The sequence below is a fragment of the Falco naumanni genome, chromosome 11 (assembly GCF_017639655.2).
Source record: "Falco naumanni isolate bFalNau1 chromosome 11, bFalNau1.pat, whole genome shotgun sequence".
Lineage (NCBI taxonomy): Eukaryota > Metazoa > Chordata > Aves > Falconiformes > Falconidae > Falco > Falco naumanni.
The window spans coordinates 15,109,778-15,127,617 of record NC_054064.1 but is presented as its reverse complement, the minus strand read 5'-3'; the positions used below and the strand labels follow the sequence as shown (position 1 = coordinate 15,127,617).

Here is a 17,840-nt window from a genome sequence, read left to right as displayed (position 1 = left end):
CATAGGATCTCTAAATAAAATAGCTCTCAAAATGCCATCCGATTAGGAAATTGGCCTTTGACTTCACAGTTCTAATATTCTTACCAGAGCAAAGGATAAACAACTATTATTCCCCCGAGACACCTGTGAGAGGTTTTACAATGGATCAATAATTTTGCTTTTCCATTCATTTGGTTAGCTTCCATTGAAATATTTTTACTGATATGCCCAAATGGTAAGCAAAAGATTTTACTGTTTTCATTTTATATTCTATTTTCAATTTTAGCATTATTTATCATCTTTTTATAGAAGCTTTCTTTTTGTATTAAAAATTCTTCCTGATAGTATTACAGACATAAATCCACCTTCCTGTTAGAGATGCATTTATGAATGACCCTAAGCTGTTTTTCATACTAGTTGAGGCTACTGCTCTTTTGATTAGTCCCTACTGATTAAGAATCTGGTGGAAAAAGACTGAAATTGTAAATGAATGCAAGGTAGTTCAGGAAGGATTTTGTTTGTACCCACCTGGGTATCCATATGGATAGATAGCCTTAAAGAAAATTTATTTCATTTTAGTGGGCAGGAGTATGATTATTATCTGGGTAAGGCATACATACAATTTAAAATTTATTCTCAAAAGCAACGAGCAAAACTGACTCAGCTAAAGGGAGAACTTTCTGGGCCACGCAATCTTCATGCTGCATAGCTCTTGTCTATGGAAATCAAAATGTATGGTTTTTAGTCCCTGTACAATGATTCAGATGTGCCCAGATCTACAAAGTAAAAAGCAGTACGTTCAGCATTGGTTGTCTGGCACAGTACTCACAGTAATGTGGCAAAAGCTGCGATGTGAGAGTAAGCAGACAAATAAAATCTCCTCTGAGAGGGGTTTCTGTACTTAAGATCTTCAGGATACCAATATCTATGGAAAGGATGCCTGTGCAACAGTGGTTGTTCCTCCCCATGTCTCATTGAACATTGACTTACCAGCATATTAAATGCATAGCCTAAATTACCCTTTCTATCAGCAATTACTACTTTTGCTAGAGGACTGCAGGGTTAAGAACAGTAGGGGAAGTGGATTATCAGACAATGTGGTACACTGTCTGGAAAAAAATGAGATTCTTTGTTTTAAAGAACAAATCTGTAACTAAGAAAAAGCTTCCCAAATATTGATACAGTACAGATGGAATGATTTGATTCATTCACATTAGCTGCTTAAATGACTCTAGAGAGATAGGTTAGCAGATGGGATGTTCCTTAACAAGGCTTCAGATACTGGATCAAGATGCAAAACTGATTTGGATGATAGTTGATAGCCTTTTTAAAACATCAGAACTGAGCTAATATACATGAACTAATGAACTACTATTTGTTCCAAAGTCTAATATGGCTTTCAGAAAGTAGTTTGAAGGACTCAAATACTATGTCAATGAATTGTCTGAATTGTGGGAAAAATCCACATAATCTTTTTTACCAAGTCCTAGACTTGAAGTCCTAATGAGCTGAGGGCTTACTAGTGACACTTGAGGGGCAACACACAGAAGAAACATTCAAAGATGCCAACAACTCCAGGCTCTGCAGAATAGGCAACCATTCACATAGGGCTTAAGAAATCTATACATATAAAAAAAAATATAACTGGATGGTCTGATGTCATGTGGGTGTCAATAATGAAGTATTTCGGTTATTTTGTTATACCTCAAGTGAATTCATCAGACAAGCTTGAGGTAAAATGTCATTCTAATCAGAAATACAGGCTAATGTCAGCAAGTAGGGAAGCTCAAAATGTGTTAAAAGGAGAAGGTCTCCAGTCCATGCCAGACAAGTTTTCAGGGTAAGAGCTCTATCTCCTGTATACCTTGGATCCTCTCTACAACAGGACAACGTAACACTGACAAGGTGTTGAGCAGAGCTGAGCTGAGCTGACATTTACGGAGCATCAAGGCAGGGACCACAGGTAAGGAAGCAAGGATGCAGTAGCTGGGCAGCAAGAAGAGCCATACAGCTTGTGTTGAAGCCACGGCAGCCTCCTGAGACAGGATCTAATGAAAGCCTCCCCAGCACCAAGGTGACTATTACTCCCACAGGCACAGCAACCCCAGAGACCTGATTTTTGGGGGTGAAAGACAGACCTTCTTTGTGTGTTGCACTTCAGCAACCTTGGGCAAATGTGAGTGGCCAACAACGAAGGAAGAGAAAAAAAGTCCAGAATCCATTAGCCACCTATCAGACATGGGCACGGCAGGGGATAAGAGCACTGTAAGGGATCCTTCAGGAATGTTATCTGACGCATTAATTCCTAGCCTACTCAAAAGTATTTTTTCTCCCCTTAAGTTCCTCTCTGCCAATTAATGTATCTTTGATCTAAATAGCTAAACAGTGTTTGGGAGTGGGAAACGTACTTATCAAGGGACTCTGAATGATGCAATTTTGTATCCCATGTCTTTGAGAGGGGAAAAATGGAAGAAATCAAGAATTTTCAGAAGACTCCCTGAGGTAATTCTTTTTTTCCCCCCTGTCAACCACCTCTAGAGGAATGGTTATATTTCCTTATCTCACTAAAGCATTCTGTCAGTTCTTGGAACTACAAAGTGGACCTTTATGCAGTAGGTGGGCACACACTGATAAAAGTGTTGATCATGATCATCTTTCCTAAGAAAACAAATATGATTCTACATTCCTTGAGCATTGAGGAGTGTGGGAAACAGCCTCATAATCAGCCATCTATAGCAAACTGTATCATTGCATTGTAGATCTACAAAATGTAAGATATCTTTGAACGCAGATGAACCAACTCCCCTGTGTAAACAGTCCAATCACATATAGAGGCTCTACAACTATCTTTAAATATATGTTGAATATCACTTCACATTTCATTTATTAACACCCAAAGGTCTCACCTCTCTCTTATAAGTACTGTTGTGAAAAATGAAATCCTTCAGTTCTCCCAGTGGTTCTACAGCTGCTGGTACAGCATCAGCAGCTGTGCCAGGCAGATGTATACTCGACTCATTTCCATGAGTGGCATCCTCCAGCTCCTCCAAAGATATTTCTAAAGCAGGTATCAGTTAAATCACTCAGATCTGGTGGTTTGATGTTAAAAGTCATGAAGTAACATAACACATTTAGTCAGAAGTTAGCAGTGCTTTTAAGATTTTGTTTTCTGAGAGCTAAGCAACAGGAGCACCATCCTCTCCGGACTGGAGCTGGTCCATTATTCCATTTTTGGAAAGGCATATTTGTCAGAAGTGAGTGTGGTTCTAGGAAAGCACACTTTTCAGAAAAGAACTGTGTTCTGAAAAATGTGTGGAAAAGTTTCAGAATTACCAATATGTGCTGTTTGACAACATGGAATGCAATGGCTCCATTTAACTTGAAAATGTCTGTTTTGCAATCCAAGTTAATTGGAATGAAAAGGTCAAAACTAAAACATGTTGCAAAATGATTGAAACACAGATTTCATTCACCCAAATAATATTTCTTTAAATTTCTTAATTCCACACATTTTTAGAATGTTGATTATTAAACTGGAAAACTTTTCCATCCTTAAACTTCCCTGTGACAGAATAATTATTTCCTGATCATTGGTAATACTCAAGTCCTATAATGCATAACGGATCCAGAGTAAAGCTTCAGCTTTCTTCACCCTAGGACACTCTAAATTAGATACAGCAGGGACTTGAACCCAGATCTACTTTGATTAAAGGAAATTTGTCAATGAAAAACAGTTTCCTCAAAGAAGTTTTCAACAAACTCTAATGAGAACCATCTACTAAGGGACATCCTCCTGTGATCAGAATTTTGAAAGCTGCAGACCTCTCAAAATCAAAGAGAAAAGCAATTTTTCCATTTTGGAATCTCAGTTCAGTCCTGCAATGATTAACCCCTCATCCTTGTGAGTCTTTCCCTCCAGTACTCTCACATTTTATTTCAGCTAAAATTACTTTCATCCTTTATCAGCTTGCCTGTACGAATTTGTGCAGCAGCTGCTGTGTCCATTGAAGAGTGAGATTCATGTGAATAAAATAGTTCTGACCCTCTGAGTCCTTCGTGTCTGAGATAAAAACCCACTTCCACTTTTCCTTAGGGATTGTTTTACCTATCTCTTTCCAAATAATAAATACCAGCAAGAAAAGCAGTGACATAACTCAGGTATTGAAGGAAGTTAAACCCTTTCTTAAACTACTGCCAGCTTCAGAAAAATGGTTTCTCTGTTTGTTTCTTTCATTCAAATTGCATGGATAAAAGGACCTCTTGCCAGCCATATCAAGTTGTGTCAGGGGGCTTGTGTTGCAGTAGGAAAAGAACTTCAAAAAAGGCATTAGGGCTCATATTCCCAGATTGCTGCCTCCTTCCTGGGCAGAAAAAAAGATTTTTCTACCACTGGGAAAATCGGCAGGTCAGTCACCAAACTCCAGCTAGCCCTGCACGGAGCCTGAGCCAAGCTGCACAGCTGTGCGTGCCTGTGCTGGCATGAACTCTAGGACCATGCCTTCCCTGAGCACAGCTCCTCCACTGCTTGCTCTCCCTGTCTTCCTTTCACTGCCAGCTACAGCCTCTGACTGAAAGATAACAGAGCTGCCACTATACAAAAAAGGAAAATTTCTTACATGCGTACTTTCTTTGTATGACCCATAACATTTCTGAGAAAAACTTCTCTGACAGAAAAGCTTTGCAATCCTGAATGTTTTACGCTTTCCCCTTTTTGAAAAACAAGTCCCCTGCAGTTACAATACATATAATTTAAAACAAAACACATGAAATTCCCTAAGTAATTATTTGAGATGGCAGTAAGGAAAAAAGAAACTCATCATTTTCCACTGTGCTTATCTTTCCTTCTATTTACATTTTCAATATCCAACAAGGAGCTGCGTACATTTTCAGATTCAATTTCCAGTCACCTCCACATTGGTACACAAGGGGAACTCTATCTACAACAGAGCTAGTTTTGTGTCTGAAAGCAACCTGAGCTGAGTAAAACGACTTGGCCACAATTTCTTCAACACTTAACTCAACCTCCTTTGAAGACGCATCTCCATATTGCTTTTACATTGTAAACTTTTAAACAAAACTCACTAGATGTCAATTCACACCATGTGGTTTTATCTACAGGGAGGACAGCTCTGTGTTTGTTCAGTAAGATAGCAGCAGCAGGAACCCACACCTGCAGTGTGAATCCACATCAAAAATAGGTGCAGCAGTAGTGGCTTTTGGAAAGACAAGCAATGTTGTGGATCCTTGGGAGAGAGCATGATGCCGAAGCAATTATTCTTCACATCTCTTCAACCATTAAAAGTCCCATGTCACCAGACCCAGGGAAGCAGGGTAGACCCCTGGGCAGAAGAGGAAAGAGAAGGCGGCTCAGTGTCCCCAGGTGTAAGAGCAGAGAACAAATCCTCTACAGAGGCTGGGAGTGACTGGTATAGGACAGCGTTTGAACTGATGCTCAACTGAGACCTAATTGTTATTAAATAATTATTATCATTCAGTGATAGTTAAACCTACTTTGCATGAGAATCCATTATAAGAATGACAAATAGCAACTGTTATAGAACGAGCTTGGATTCATTCTTACAGATTTATGAAATAACAATCCTATCTATGTAGACCTCATTTACTAGCTGGTGAAATGAGCAGAAATAAAGGAAAGCTAATAGATAAGTCCCATAAGCAGCTCAAAATAAAATGTAAAACTACTGCAAAACTGCACAAAATAAAAGGCATTATTAGCTTAGAGTTTAGTCCTGATTTGAATATTGCAACTTTTCATTAAAGGTGGCAAGATAATAAAAGTAAAAATCAATAATGAAAACTTGTTCTAATTTGATACTGTTTTCCAACTATAACCAAAAAACTTTCTAGATTGCTCTTTGACAAATTCAGATGTCCATTAAAAGGAATGCTCACAGAAAGTTTTCATGATCAATTAGCAATTCCCATCCCAAGCATCTGTAATGGAGCAAGCGTGGCAGTCCTCTAATGACGTTTTTTTATTAGCACAGACAGACAGAATAAGTTGAGTTTCTGTAATTAGCACTGAGCTAAGACAAAAGCAGAAAACAATGAAATGTTTATCAGAAGTGATCGCTTGAGTATGCCTGTCCCAACTCTTCTCTCTCTCACATTTGTTTTTCTTCTAGGTTGACATGTTCAAAGAGCACTTTGTTCCCTCTTTTGTTTCTGCACGTACTGTAAATTTCAGCTCTTCAGAGAAGGGCCACTCCATTCAGTGCTGCGTCCATTGAAGACTTTTTTAAGCGTGCAGCTCTGTGAGCAGCGGAGCTAATGATATCTGGCTTCCAGCAGCTCTGTGTCTCCTGGTTGGGTTCTCTGACGTCTAATAAGGTGTGACTGCCAATTAAAGCCTTTCCTGTGGCTGACAGAGTCCTAACAGCACTGTCCCATGTGGATTCTCAGAGGTCTAATAAAGGTGAGCTCATAGTACGCTTGTGCTTACAGTGAAGGAATGCAGGTATGCGCTCTCCCCTGCCTGACTTTTTTGTTGTCTCAAAACCTGCTATAGCAAAATACTTTCTATCTTTTGGCAAATTTCAGTGAAAATGGCCCAAAAGCTCAAATCTGACTGATGATACTCAAAAGTACATATAAAAACATATCAACTTTCTTTGGAAATACGGGCTAAAACTTGCTGTTTCTACATGAGACTACATTTATCTCAAAGCACTTAAATCTGATAAGTGGTTTTGCCTGAAATGGTATTTTTGGTCCTTAAAATTGTTGGTGGATTTAAAGAGACAACCCTTGAATCTTGTCTTGTATCATTTTGGTGGCCTGCCACTACATCCAGCAGTCTATTCTTCAGTCATCAGTTTAATTGGCAAGAAGAATTAGGTCCAACATTTTAACTTCTCTGTATCATGGACAGAGTTGTACAGAAAGGCTTTGTTGTTCTACCCCTTGAGCCACAGCCTGCATCAGAAACTTCAGGGTGTCCAGCTGCTGTCAAAGTGTGCCCCTTCTCAGATCTATCCACCCACAGACCACTCTGCGGCTGGCACAAAGCAAAGCCTTCTGCCTCTGTGCCTCCCAGGCACGGGTGTAAGGATGAGCTGGGGGCATAGGAAGGGTGGGCACTTGGTGAATCCAAGCAGGAGAAGTCCAGCCTTCTCTGCCACACCGACGGCACCCTGTGGGTGTTTAAGACTTGCAGCCACCCACCTGATTTCATTCTCCTTGCACAGAGCTGAGATTAGACACAAGGAAAATACTGACCACTCAAAAGCACTTCTGGTTACAAGACAAAATATATTTTTTCCCAAGTGTCATCAAAAACTTGACTTGGAATTGTAAAAAAATAGCCTGCTCCATCACTGCCCTACTCTGCACTCCCATGTTTTCAACCTCTTACTTTTTCACTCTCCATACCATTAAATGGCATAAACTGTAATTCCTGGATGAGAATTTTTTTGGCCTCATCTAGACACCAAGATGGGCTTAAAACAACACTAATTAAGTACATGCAGAACAAGCTCTGTACTTTGCAGTTCTGTAGCTGTAAAAAATCATAGAGAAACTGCATCAGAGACCTTAATGAAAATAAAAAACAAAATGGGGAAAAATATGATAAATGATTACAGCATACCTTTACTTCATGGGTTTTTGCAGGTGGGTTGGGTTTTTTTTGAGATTGGGGTGGAGAAAATGGTAACATCTAAATATTAAGATGTGACAAAATGTTTATGAAATGGTATTTTTTTCCCCTGTCATTTCACAGTGATTATATTTTCAGAGCCTTGCTGTTATTTTCTGATACCCAGGACATTTTATACAATGTAGAAGGGTTCCTCACAGGGTTTCACATTTGCACAAATACAATAATGCTCTCTCATAGTTCAAGTCCCACTATTTTGTTATGGAAAAGCTTGTTTATTCAAACACAAAGGACCATCCTGCTGTTATAAAAATCCCTCAGCTAAGTGCTTCAGTAAAAAGCCTGCTGAAGAAAAAATAATGATCAAACTGTCCTGAATCCCTTGAGACTCTGCCTCCAAAGAGGTACCAACAGGAATGTTCCTTGAAAACATTACAAAAAAGACAAGTATTCTTATAAAATCAACGGCATTCTGTGTTGGGGGGAGATTTTATCTTCCAGAGGCAAAACTATTGCTTTCCTATCATGGGCTGTCATATTTCCAGAACAGTTTTGTTCTTCAGATCCCTTAGGTATCCTACACAGCTGGTGTGGGGCAGGAGAGAAGGGCATGGGCCAGCTCCAGCATCACAGCAGCTCTGGCTCTGAGGTGAGGTATATTCCCACCTTAGTCCCTTGCCTGAGAAACAAGGAAGGTCATGGTGCAAGGTCTGGAGGCAGCAGGTGTGCATGGACCAAATATAACATGGTGAAGACTGCAGGAATTCCTGTAGGAACAGGATGCAAGGTACTACATCCCGTTCAGGGCAAGTGGGAGATGGGTGAAGGTCAGTCTGAAACAGGGCTTGGGGCAAAGCTACAGGCAGGAATGTAGCACATTTCTATCCACCATTATATGGGTGGATTTTAAATCGTTGCTATGTAGAGACCCTTATACATCCGTTTGGAGCAAAACGGGACACATGTGACCTCCACATTTTGTAAGAAAAGAAATTTGCTTGAAAAGGAACCCATATTCTTTACAAGTTAATGACCAATATTCAAGATTAACAAAAGTATTCCATACCAGAATATAATGTAAAGAGACTCTACCATGAAACAAGTATAGTTCAGAAAGCACCCCTTTGTTCTACCTTTTTTTTGCTACATCTGCTAGAAATAATGACTACAGAATCTCTTTCAACAAAAGGTCATTTATGTCAATGGACAGAACACAGAGGATCAGATCACCTGCGGTAATTGCAAATTAATGCTCTACTGCTAATGCATTAACTACACAATATTGATCTACAATTGAATCATACAGGCTACTGTGAAGTGATTTTTACTTTAATATTTTTACGCTTTTATTGCTTTTTCTATAATGCGTTTTCTCTTTCCACTGGAATTTTCTATAATTGTCTCCATTTTTAATTTCCTACAGTGAGATGACTTTGAAAAATGTATGTCTCTTTCAAAGCCTTGCAAAAATCTAACAAACCATCAATGTGACATGGTAAATCACATACATGATGCAAAAGATGCAAAAAATCTGATATACATCTTATTTTGATAAATGAGAGCTTTAAAAAAAGCTTACTTAAATTAAAAAAAAAAATACTTCAGCCTCACTAGAAGCCCATAGTAATGAGCTGTACCTCAGAAAGATGCAGCTAGACATTTCTAGAGCTTTTGGTATGCAATGAGTGCAGGATTATCTCCATAAATAAAGTTGTTATTTTTTCAAATTTCATGCCTGTACTGAAAAGGGATTGGTGGATATGGGTATGTTGCAAAAAAGTATAATGCTATGGAATCAGTGGAAGAACAATTGTGTTTCAGCATTTTTAATGAAAAATTAAAAAACAAATGTGGTCCTATTGTAACTGTTTCTGAAGTCCGTGAAGTGGAAGAACACTGTTAAATTGCTGTACAAAATTTTAATCCCAGCTAATACTGACTACAATGATCCAGTTTGTTATCTATATCTCTATATCTATATATATAAAGCTGCAAAAGTTTCTTACACATGAACCTTTTGCCAGTAAAATTACTAAGATGTTGCCTTCCATGTTCTAAAGGAGGGGATAGAACACACTTTAAACACTGAAACTCTATCCCCAAACCATTTCCTAGTATAGCTGCTTGCTTAATACCACCTGAGATGGTTATAGCATATATCAAAATATGGCTTACCACCTGACTCCTGACTTGCATTCCTGTGTATGATGATTTTGTAAATGGAAAATAAATCCCCACATTTTGAAAATAAAAGCAATTGGAAAAAATAATGGAGAAATGATTGTAGGTGAAATAGCTGCAGAGGAAAACCTGATCTTGCTTTTAATGGAGGTACATTTATTATTCATAAGCCTCTTCTCTAAGAGATACGCCACATCGCAATTAAATCAACTCACACAAAGCCTTCGTATTATCTTAGCCCATGAACGCCCCCCTCTCATGGCAGAGAAGACACAGGACTCTTGTCTAGGCAAAATGAAGGGAAGCCCAACGGCCATGCAAGTGCTGCCCTCCCCGGCGCTGTAGCTGGGCTGTGCGGATGGGTCATACAACCTGTGCTGCTAAGTGATATCAGACTGTGTTTGAAGCTGGATGAACTGACACTCCCCAGCCTTTTCAAATACTGCTAACAAAGAAACACCCACATGCTATTCTGTGTAACAGGGTAGTGATAGCGGTGGCAGTACCCTCATTTGGCACAGCCGCACACAGAGTTCACTCCGGCAGCACCAAGGCCCGGGCTGCTTGCTTTCTGCCTCTGGATTGGTCATAAGGTGTCCTCAGGGTTTTGTAAACATCAAGTAAGATCACAAAACGTGCGGTACTGTGTCAGTCCAAGTGTCTATTCAGCACCACCTCCAACAGTGTCCAAAGCAGATACTTGAGCTAAAGCTATGGGATGCATACACAATTCCCCCAGTACAGTCCCAGCTTCTACTCACTTAACTTAGGGACTTGCTGTGTAGTGAATCCTAATATGGTGAATCACTCAGTAGATCACTTTATTTGATGCCATCTCCAAATTCTGTACTCGCTTTGTGATTTGGTACTGAGAAAGCAGAAGTGAACTGTCAAAGCTGTTAGGATAAACAGCAGAGGTTTTGACTATTGAAGGAACAACTTAGGCATTTGATACCAAGGACATGTAAGTGACAAGAGATGGGATTCAGGGAAAAGTATATTAGCTGGCTATTCATATAACCTTGTTAAGAGGGAAAACAGCAATGATTCTCATAGTCCTAATTATGTTCCAAAGATGACCCGTGAAAATAAGGCCGCCTGCTTCTGTCTATGACAATATATCTTGCCTGAGCAGCAAATAAAAGTTTCAGTCTGGTCCCAGTCAAGTGTATTTCTTGTAAGACTGTCTATAGAAATTACTCATTTTCTTTTCCTTCCATTCGCCTTTCCCAAGATGAGGCAAAGATTTATGGCCTGTACTCACAATCTTGCATGAAGTTTACTAAAGGCTTATTTTTAAATAAAAGTAATTGAACTAGTTCAGACCCTTACCTACATGGCAGCTTTACAATCCATTTATCTCAGATTAGTTTAAATGACTTCTCTACTTTAGTGAAACAGAAATAAGCCACTCAAACTGAGGATAGGTTTGATCCAGAGGAGTTTAAAATCAGTTCTAGAGATGATTTAAGTTAAACTGGTGAAACCTAAGGACAAGAAAAGAGCTTTTTCACTATCTCTGGGAAAAATCTGTTGAAAAGAGAAATTGTCCTGTAAAGTGCAGAAGAGCAGTATAGATCCAAGTAATTTCTGAAAGTCAGTTCCAGAGAACTTGATTATTACTAAAAAGAAAACAACAATTAATGTTTTGTAAATCCAATATTCTTTCTCTTGAGCGCTGAGTGGGATGTCTGCATTAAATTATATTTCAGAATTTCCCATTACCATTGGGACAAACCAAAGGAAAAGAAAATAAAAAATAAAAAATAGACAGCTACACAGTCTATATGAAGGAAAAGTGCATAAATCACATAAAAAAACTTCATTTTCAGTCATCCAGAAACAGATACAGCAGACATAGAACAGAAAATCATTCCACTCTGTGTAGTTCAGCTCACATAACATTGTTACAGACAAAGCCATCAAAACTGCATCTCTATTAGCATTAAACGAAATGCACCTATAGCAGTAAAAACATTCCCCTGCCAATCCTATGTTTTTGTAGACAAATGCTGCTCTGTAATTTGCACCATTACTTAGTATTTATATGGAATAAGCTCTCAGACCATTGCATACGAAAGGCAGACTTTTTGTCTGCCCATGGGAAAAGAAGAGTTTCAAGCATTCTAATACACACTAAAAAAAAAAAAAAAAAAAAAAAAAAGAACTGGTATTAATAAATCCAAAGAACATAGTAAGTAGTAGCCTTCTACTTCAGCTCCCAGAGATGCTAACTTTGATGTGCACTAAAAAACCCCATCAAACCAAACCATTGCACTGGCCTATCTTTATTTATTTATTTATTTATTTATCTATTTCCCCTGAAACATAGCACAAACAAATGACTAATCTCAGCAGTCACCATAGCTGTGCAGGAAGGATGGTCACACCGAATCTAATTTTAATCTCAGTGAATTGTGGGAATGAAACCACTGCAGCCATCCCATGGAGTGACACAAAGCCGATATTCACAGGATCCTCAGCTGCTGTTATCTATGATGGGAACCACAGATAAAGGGGATGAGTATCTACTAGAATGTAACAATATACAATGGAACAGTGTAACATAAACACCACCTGCTCCTTAGTCATTCTAGATATGCTGCAATGGTGCCCTGACATGCCTAGTAGAGCAGGTAAGGGGCTGATTTCCAACCAATTTCCTGGTTCCTATAACAACAGGCCACCAAGACATCCTTCCATGACAGGGACTAACTAACCATGCCAGTCTGGCCAGGACCTCAAAACAACCCATCAGACAATGTAAACAGCCTCAACCACTGTATGCAGTCCGATACCTCACCCCAATGCCAGCACCTTATGCAGGAGGTACGGCTCTACACCTCCTGTTCCAATAAACACGCTTAAGGGACACAGATGCCCGGAGAAGCAAGAGTTACTTTAAACTGGTTCCCAGTGGGACCGAAGTAGTGCTCCTTAAAATCCCTCTCCCCTCAAAAAGGCTCTTTGTAGAAGACGAAACCTGAGAATAAAGGAAGATCACATATCTCAAGCTTAACTCTGTGTCAACCTTGTTTAAAGATGTTTTAAGTTTAAATCCTGTAGGTCAGAGAAAAAAAGTGATGACATAGTCATGCTAGCCTTTTTCCAGATTAGTACTGTGACACCCAAAGTCATCTTTTGGCAACTCCTCCTCCATCTGAAATGAATCTCTCTCACCAAGAAGCACAAAGCTAAAAACATGAAAATTCCTTTCAATGGTATAACCCCCCCAATATCCTAATGTTTGAAAGGAAGACACATTATGGTTTTAATTACAGTTATTCTAATTTTAATGTTTTAAAGAGAGAAAAGTTACCTGTAAAACAGAAGCCCCACTGTGCAGAAACTGGAGCCCACTTTCAGCAGAATCAATGCCTCCAGTTGCTAAGATGGGAAATCCTGGGAGAGCACGGGCTATGGCAGACACTGCGCGAAGGGCAATGGGCCTAATAGCGTTTCCTACAGAAAACCAGAACATTTTGTTAGCAATATCAGAACATATCCTGATGTAATTTGCACATCCCTCATGGTAAGAACATCAGGAACTAACATCTAATTCTGGGATGCAGATGTTATATTCATTTATAAATTGACACCAAGAAGATTTCAAGTGGTATCAATACTTGTAAAGTATTATGAACTTGACTGAAACACAGGAAAATGCACAAACATTTGGATAAACATTGCAAAGCTGGCTTGAACATTTTAGCTGGTGGTCAAAACAAAGGCTAACAATGTCTGAGACAGAAAGCAATACTTTACCATACACTGTAGACGCAGATCTATGTTTCTACATAAAGAAATCAGGTTCAGTTTTTGAACACAGATGTTGTCCAAGTAAGAGCGAACATCTCATTTATGTCTAACTAAAAATTGTTTAAAAGTGCCACTGCAGTGGACTTGACATTTCATATATTATTTAGTATGTTTCCCCTTTGGATGTCTGCAGATTCAGATAATCCTTTAAGCCCCCTTTAACTATTAACATGATAGAAGCTCAAAAGAATAAGGTATATTCATTTATGGTTGTATCTCCAAGAATAAAGCTTGCATTTTCAAATGGCATATACAGGTTGAGTCAGACAAGTACCTGCTACATTTAGAGGCATTACGATTGAAATCTCAATACACTGTGTCTGCAGCGCATCTGCTTTGGCTACATCCTGTTGATGGTATGCAAGTATGAAAAATATGCATACAGATGCTGCTCATTAAATGATGGATAGCATAGACAGCTGACACTTCTAGTTATTTATTTTTTAGCCTAGTTAGGATTTCTCTAGATAACTCCCATATTCTTAAATTTTCTAACTTAATTTAGAGGACCTTTAGGATAATTTTATGTTATCATTGGACAGCAACACAGTAGTGTAAGGGAGGGACACATTGCTCCCAGAGGAACTGACTGGCTGTTGACGTATGCAAGGAAGTGATAATAGTTATCTTTTTCTTTTCTTTTCTTTTTGGGACTGTATTAGGTAACTTGGGGAAGTACCATGAAATGAAGTACTTCTGAACGCCCCTCATGAATGTCTTTATAACCTTTAAAGTTTTGACATTCTGCAAGAGCAAATAACAGAAAGGGAAGAAAGAAATAAAAAAGTGCAATGAATAAAGCCCCAGGAAGAAGAAACCACAATTAGAAAGTGTGGGAAAAGAGCCCACATGGAAACAGCTGCTGCATCACCACACCTCTGCTCAGGTGCCTGACCAACACCATCTCCTTCAGACAAAACTTCAACCCAAACAAGCTGTGTTGCCATTCTTGCTCTACACTTTCTGAGACAGAGGCACTTCAGCCTGCTGGCTGGATTTTTAATCTAAGAAAGTCTTTAATAAAGAGTAAGTTGCATTTTTCAAGCAGCCCTGTCTCACTGAGCCCAGCACCTACCCTCCCTCCAGTGCCCCCATGAGTGCTTCCTCTCAGGCAGAGGTTTACTGGCCTTTATGGAGAACCTACTGTTGGCTCATGATTCTGCTTTCTAGAAAGAGCCTCTGCCTTGCTTGTGCATCAGCATTCTAGCTGGGTCAATGAGGAGAATGATCCCATAACAAGTTCAGGTCACGAAATCTGTCATGTTTTGCTTTAAATAGGACTGACATTTTGTCAGGGAGCTGTTTTTTCCATTACAGAAAACTGAAATTTGGTTTGTCTTGACCATTAGAAATACTATCTTCAGTTTACATTGCCTTTTGCAACATACCACTGCCCCTCACTGTAACTCTAACAGCCAACACTGAATTCACAGGAGACCCTGGCCCTGCAGTATTAAACTCATTCACACCCAAAGGCTCAGCCAAGCAGTCTCTATTGACACCTGCTCTGGATTCAGCACAAAATTATCTTCTAGGGCAATGACAACTTCTCCTGCCTCAGGATAGATGCCTTCTCACTACATACTTAATACAACACCTCCTCCTTCTTCAACAGCTGATTTCTCCACCTGAGCAAAAACTGGAAGTCTCACTGTCTGATTAGAAGACTCTTCCACCTGCCATCAAAACACACTGGGTGTTCTTCCATGCCCATGTTAGGGATCAGACTGCTCACAGGCTTTACAGAGATACTTCTTACTAGTTAAACAGAGACTACATAGAGACGGAACGTTTTCAGCAGCTAAACTTTCATTTGCATAAATGGACAGCTTAACACAAGATGCACTATCAGTGTATTTTGGCAAAAACTAGAGCCTAGTTCATAAAAATAAGAAATCTCACCGAAACGGCCTTAAAGAATCTAAGATCACACCAGAACAGATCACAGAAAGGAGCTGGAGCTCTACAGGAACTTTCCACAGGACGCTAATAACTATTTGCTGTCATTTGAGCTAGATCAATTGTAATGTATTTGAAAGGAACAGAATGGTTTTCAGAAAGAGGACGACTGTTAGTGTCCAAAGAGCAAACACTATGACAGAATCAATGGTCCAGTCTTAGCGAAAGACTTGAGACCAAAAAAATGGAACCATACTATTTACTCTCACGGATTTATTTATAAAGCCTTCTGGAGGGCATACATGCCAAGATGTACATTACACAGCCAAAACCATTGAAAATAACGTGATGAAAAAACACTAGTTGGTGAAATTCTTCAAATATTCAGTGTTTGAAACTGAGGCTACAGGTAAAGCATCAGACTTGCTATATGGCTTTCAGGCACTGACACAGCTGTTCCAGAATTTCACTGTGATGAGGTTGTTATTTTTTAGAAAGGTGTAAGAATACAGGTGCTGGTAACTCTGAAATCATGTGGCTAGAGGGAAATTTCTTACCAAACTACAGGAGTTAAGAACTGACATCTGCCTTGAGGCATGAAGGTCTTTTAACCCCAATGTAACTCTGAGAGTTTGCATTCAATCAGTTTTTAAGCCTTATAGACCCTTGACCTTAATGATATTTTGCAGCAAAGAGTTCCACAAGAAAATATTTCCAGAATATAATTGTTCCTTTTTTCTGTTTGATTACATTAGCCACCTTCTCACTTAAATGACTGTGTCTGTACAACGGTCAGTAGAGGAAAAGAAGCAAATGACAGCTTATTTAAGGTTTCAGCACAATAGGTAATCAGAAAGGTCTTCATTCAGCCCAAAGAAATCAAGCATATGATTTGATGAAGCCTAACACAGATGGCAATGAGACTTGGAATTTATTACTGAACATAGGTACTTTTTGGTACTAGCTGCACTTGATATTCATAATATGAGTTATTACTTATGTTTGGTGATTAGCAAATTAGTGAGAAATAGGTATGATCGCAAAAGTATTCCATTCATCTATATATAATTCACCCGAATGAATTTAAAAACATTTCATGAGTGCTTCTGATGAGAGTAAATACATGGCTCTAACAACAAGCAGAGGACTGACTGAGGTGTCACTATTCATCTCTGCATTTTTTTTTCTTTAGTCCACTGAATACGGAACAAGCACATCAGAAGGGGCAGGTATTCTCTCCCATGAATTTCTTTATCAACAGTTCAGAAGCTTCCCCTTCTGTAAGAAAAGCCACTGGTCTGGAATACAATGTTATTTACTTGTGATAGAGATCCTATGGACTAATGAAATGGTGAAACAACCTTCCAGGTTAAAGCCAAAACCCAAGAAAGAACACAAGCAATAGTGATGCCAAGTTATAAAAAAAATAGGCAAATAATACTTAAAAAAAAAAAAAAGGCAAATGAGCATTGAATTTGACCTAGAGTCTCTATTTTCTTGCATTGTCATATTAGTACTACAGGAAGGCAATACATTCCATTACAGACACTTGTGGAGAAGGAGTTTTTAAAAGGTTGAAATAAAGGAGATCTAATGCCAAATTTTAAAAGAGCTGTAAGTAGTAGCTGGAATTTGCAGAATGTTGCTGATAAATCCAGTGGTATTTAAGAAGCTGAGGTCCAAACCCAGCACGCGTTTGAAAGGCAGATAACATACTAAAAAATAAGCATCTACCACATACTTTGACATGTTCCACTAGTTAATCACCTGTAGCTGGGGAAAATGCTGATATAGAATCATGGAATTATTTAGGTTGGAAAAGACTTTTAAGATCATCAAGTCCAACTGTTCACCCAGGACTGCCAAGTCTATCACTAAACCATGTTCCCTAAGCACTGCATCTGCACGTTTTTTTAATACATTCCTCCAGGAATAGTGATTCCACCACCTCCCTGGGCAGCCTGTTCCAATGCCTGACCACCCTTTCAGTGAAGAACTTTTTCCTAATATCCAGTCTAAACCTCCCCTGGCACAACCTGAGGCAGTTTCCTCTTGTCCTGTCGCTGGCTACTTGAGAGAAGAGACTGACACCCACCTCCTTTCAGGTACTTGTAGAGAGCGGTAAGGTCTTCCCTGAGCCTCCTTTTCTCCAGGCTGAACAACCCCAGTTCCCTCAGCAGCTCTTCATAAGACTTCTTCTCTAGACCCTTCACCAGCCTCGCTGCTTTTCTTTGGACGCTCTCCAGCACCTCAACGTCTTTCTTGCAATCAGGGGCCCAAAACCGAACACAGTATTCAAGGTGCAGCCTCACCAGTGCCGAGTACAGGGGGACGATCACTTCCC

General features: G+C 39.3%; 1 protein-coding gene across 1 annotated transcript in view; it reads right to left on the bottom strand.

Moving 5' to 3' along the window:
• The window catches only part of DPYD (dihydropyrimidine dehydrogenase), a 367,931-nt gene that overhangs the window by 58,734 nt on the left and 291,357 nt on the right, over nt 1–17,840 (bottom strand). The window contains exon 19 of the mRNA XM_040610420.1: nt 13,098–13,240. Coding sequence (XP_040466354.1) covers nt 13,098–13,240 — 143 coding nt within the window. The remainder of the gene's footprint in view (nt 1–13,097; nt 13,241–17,840) is intronic.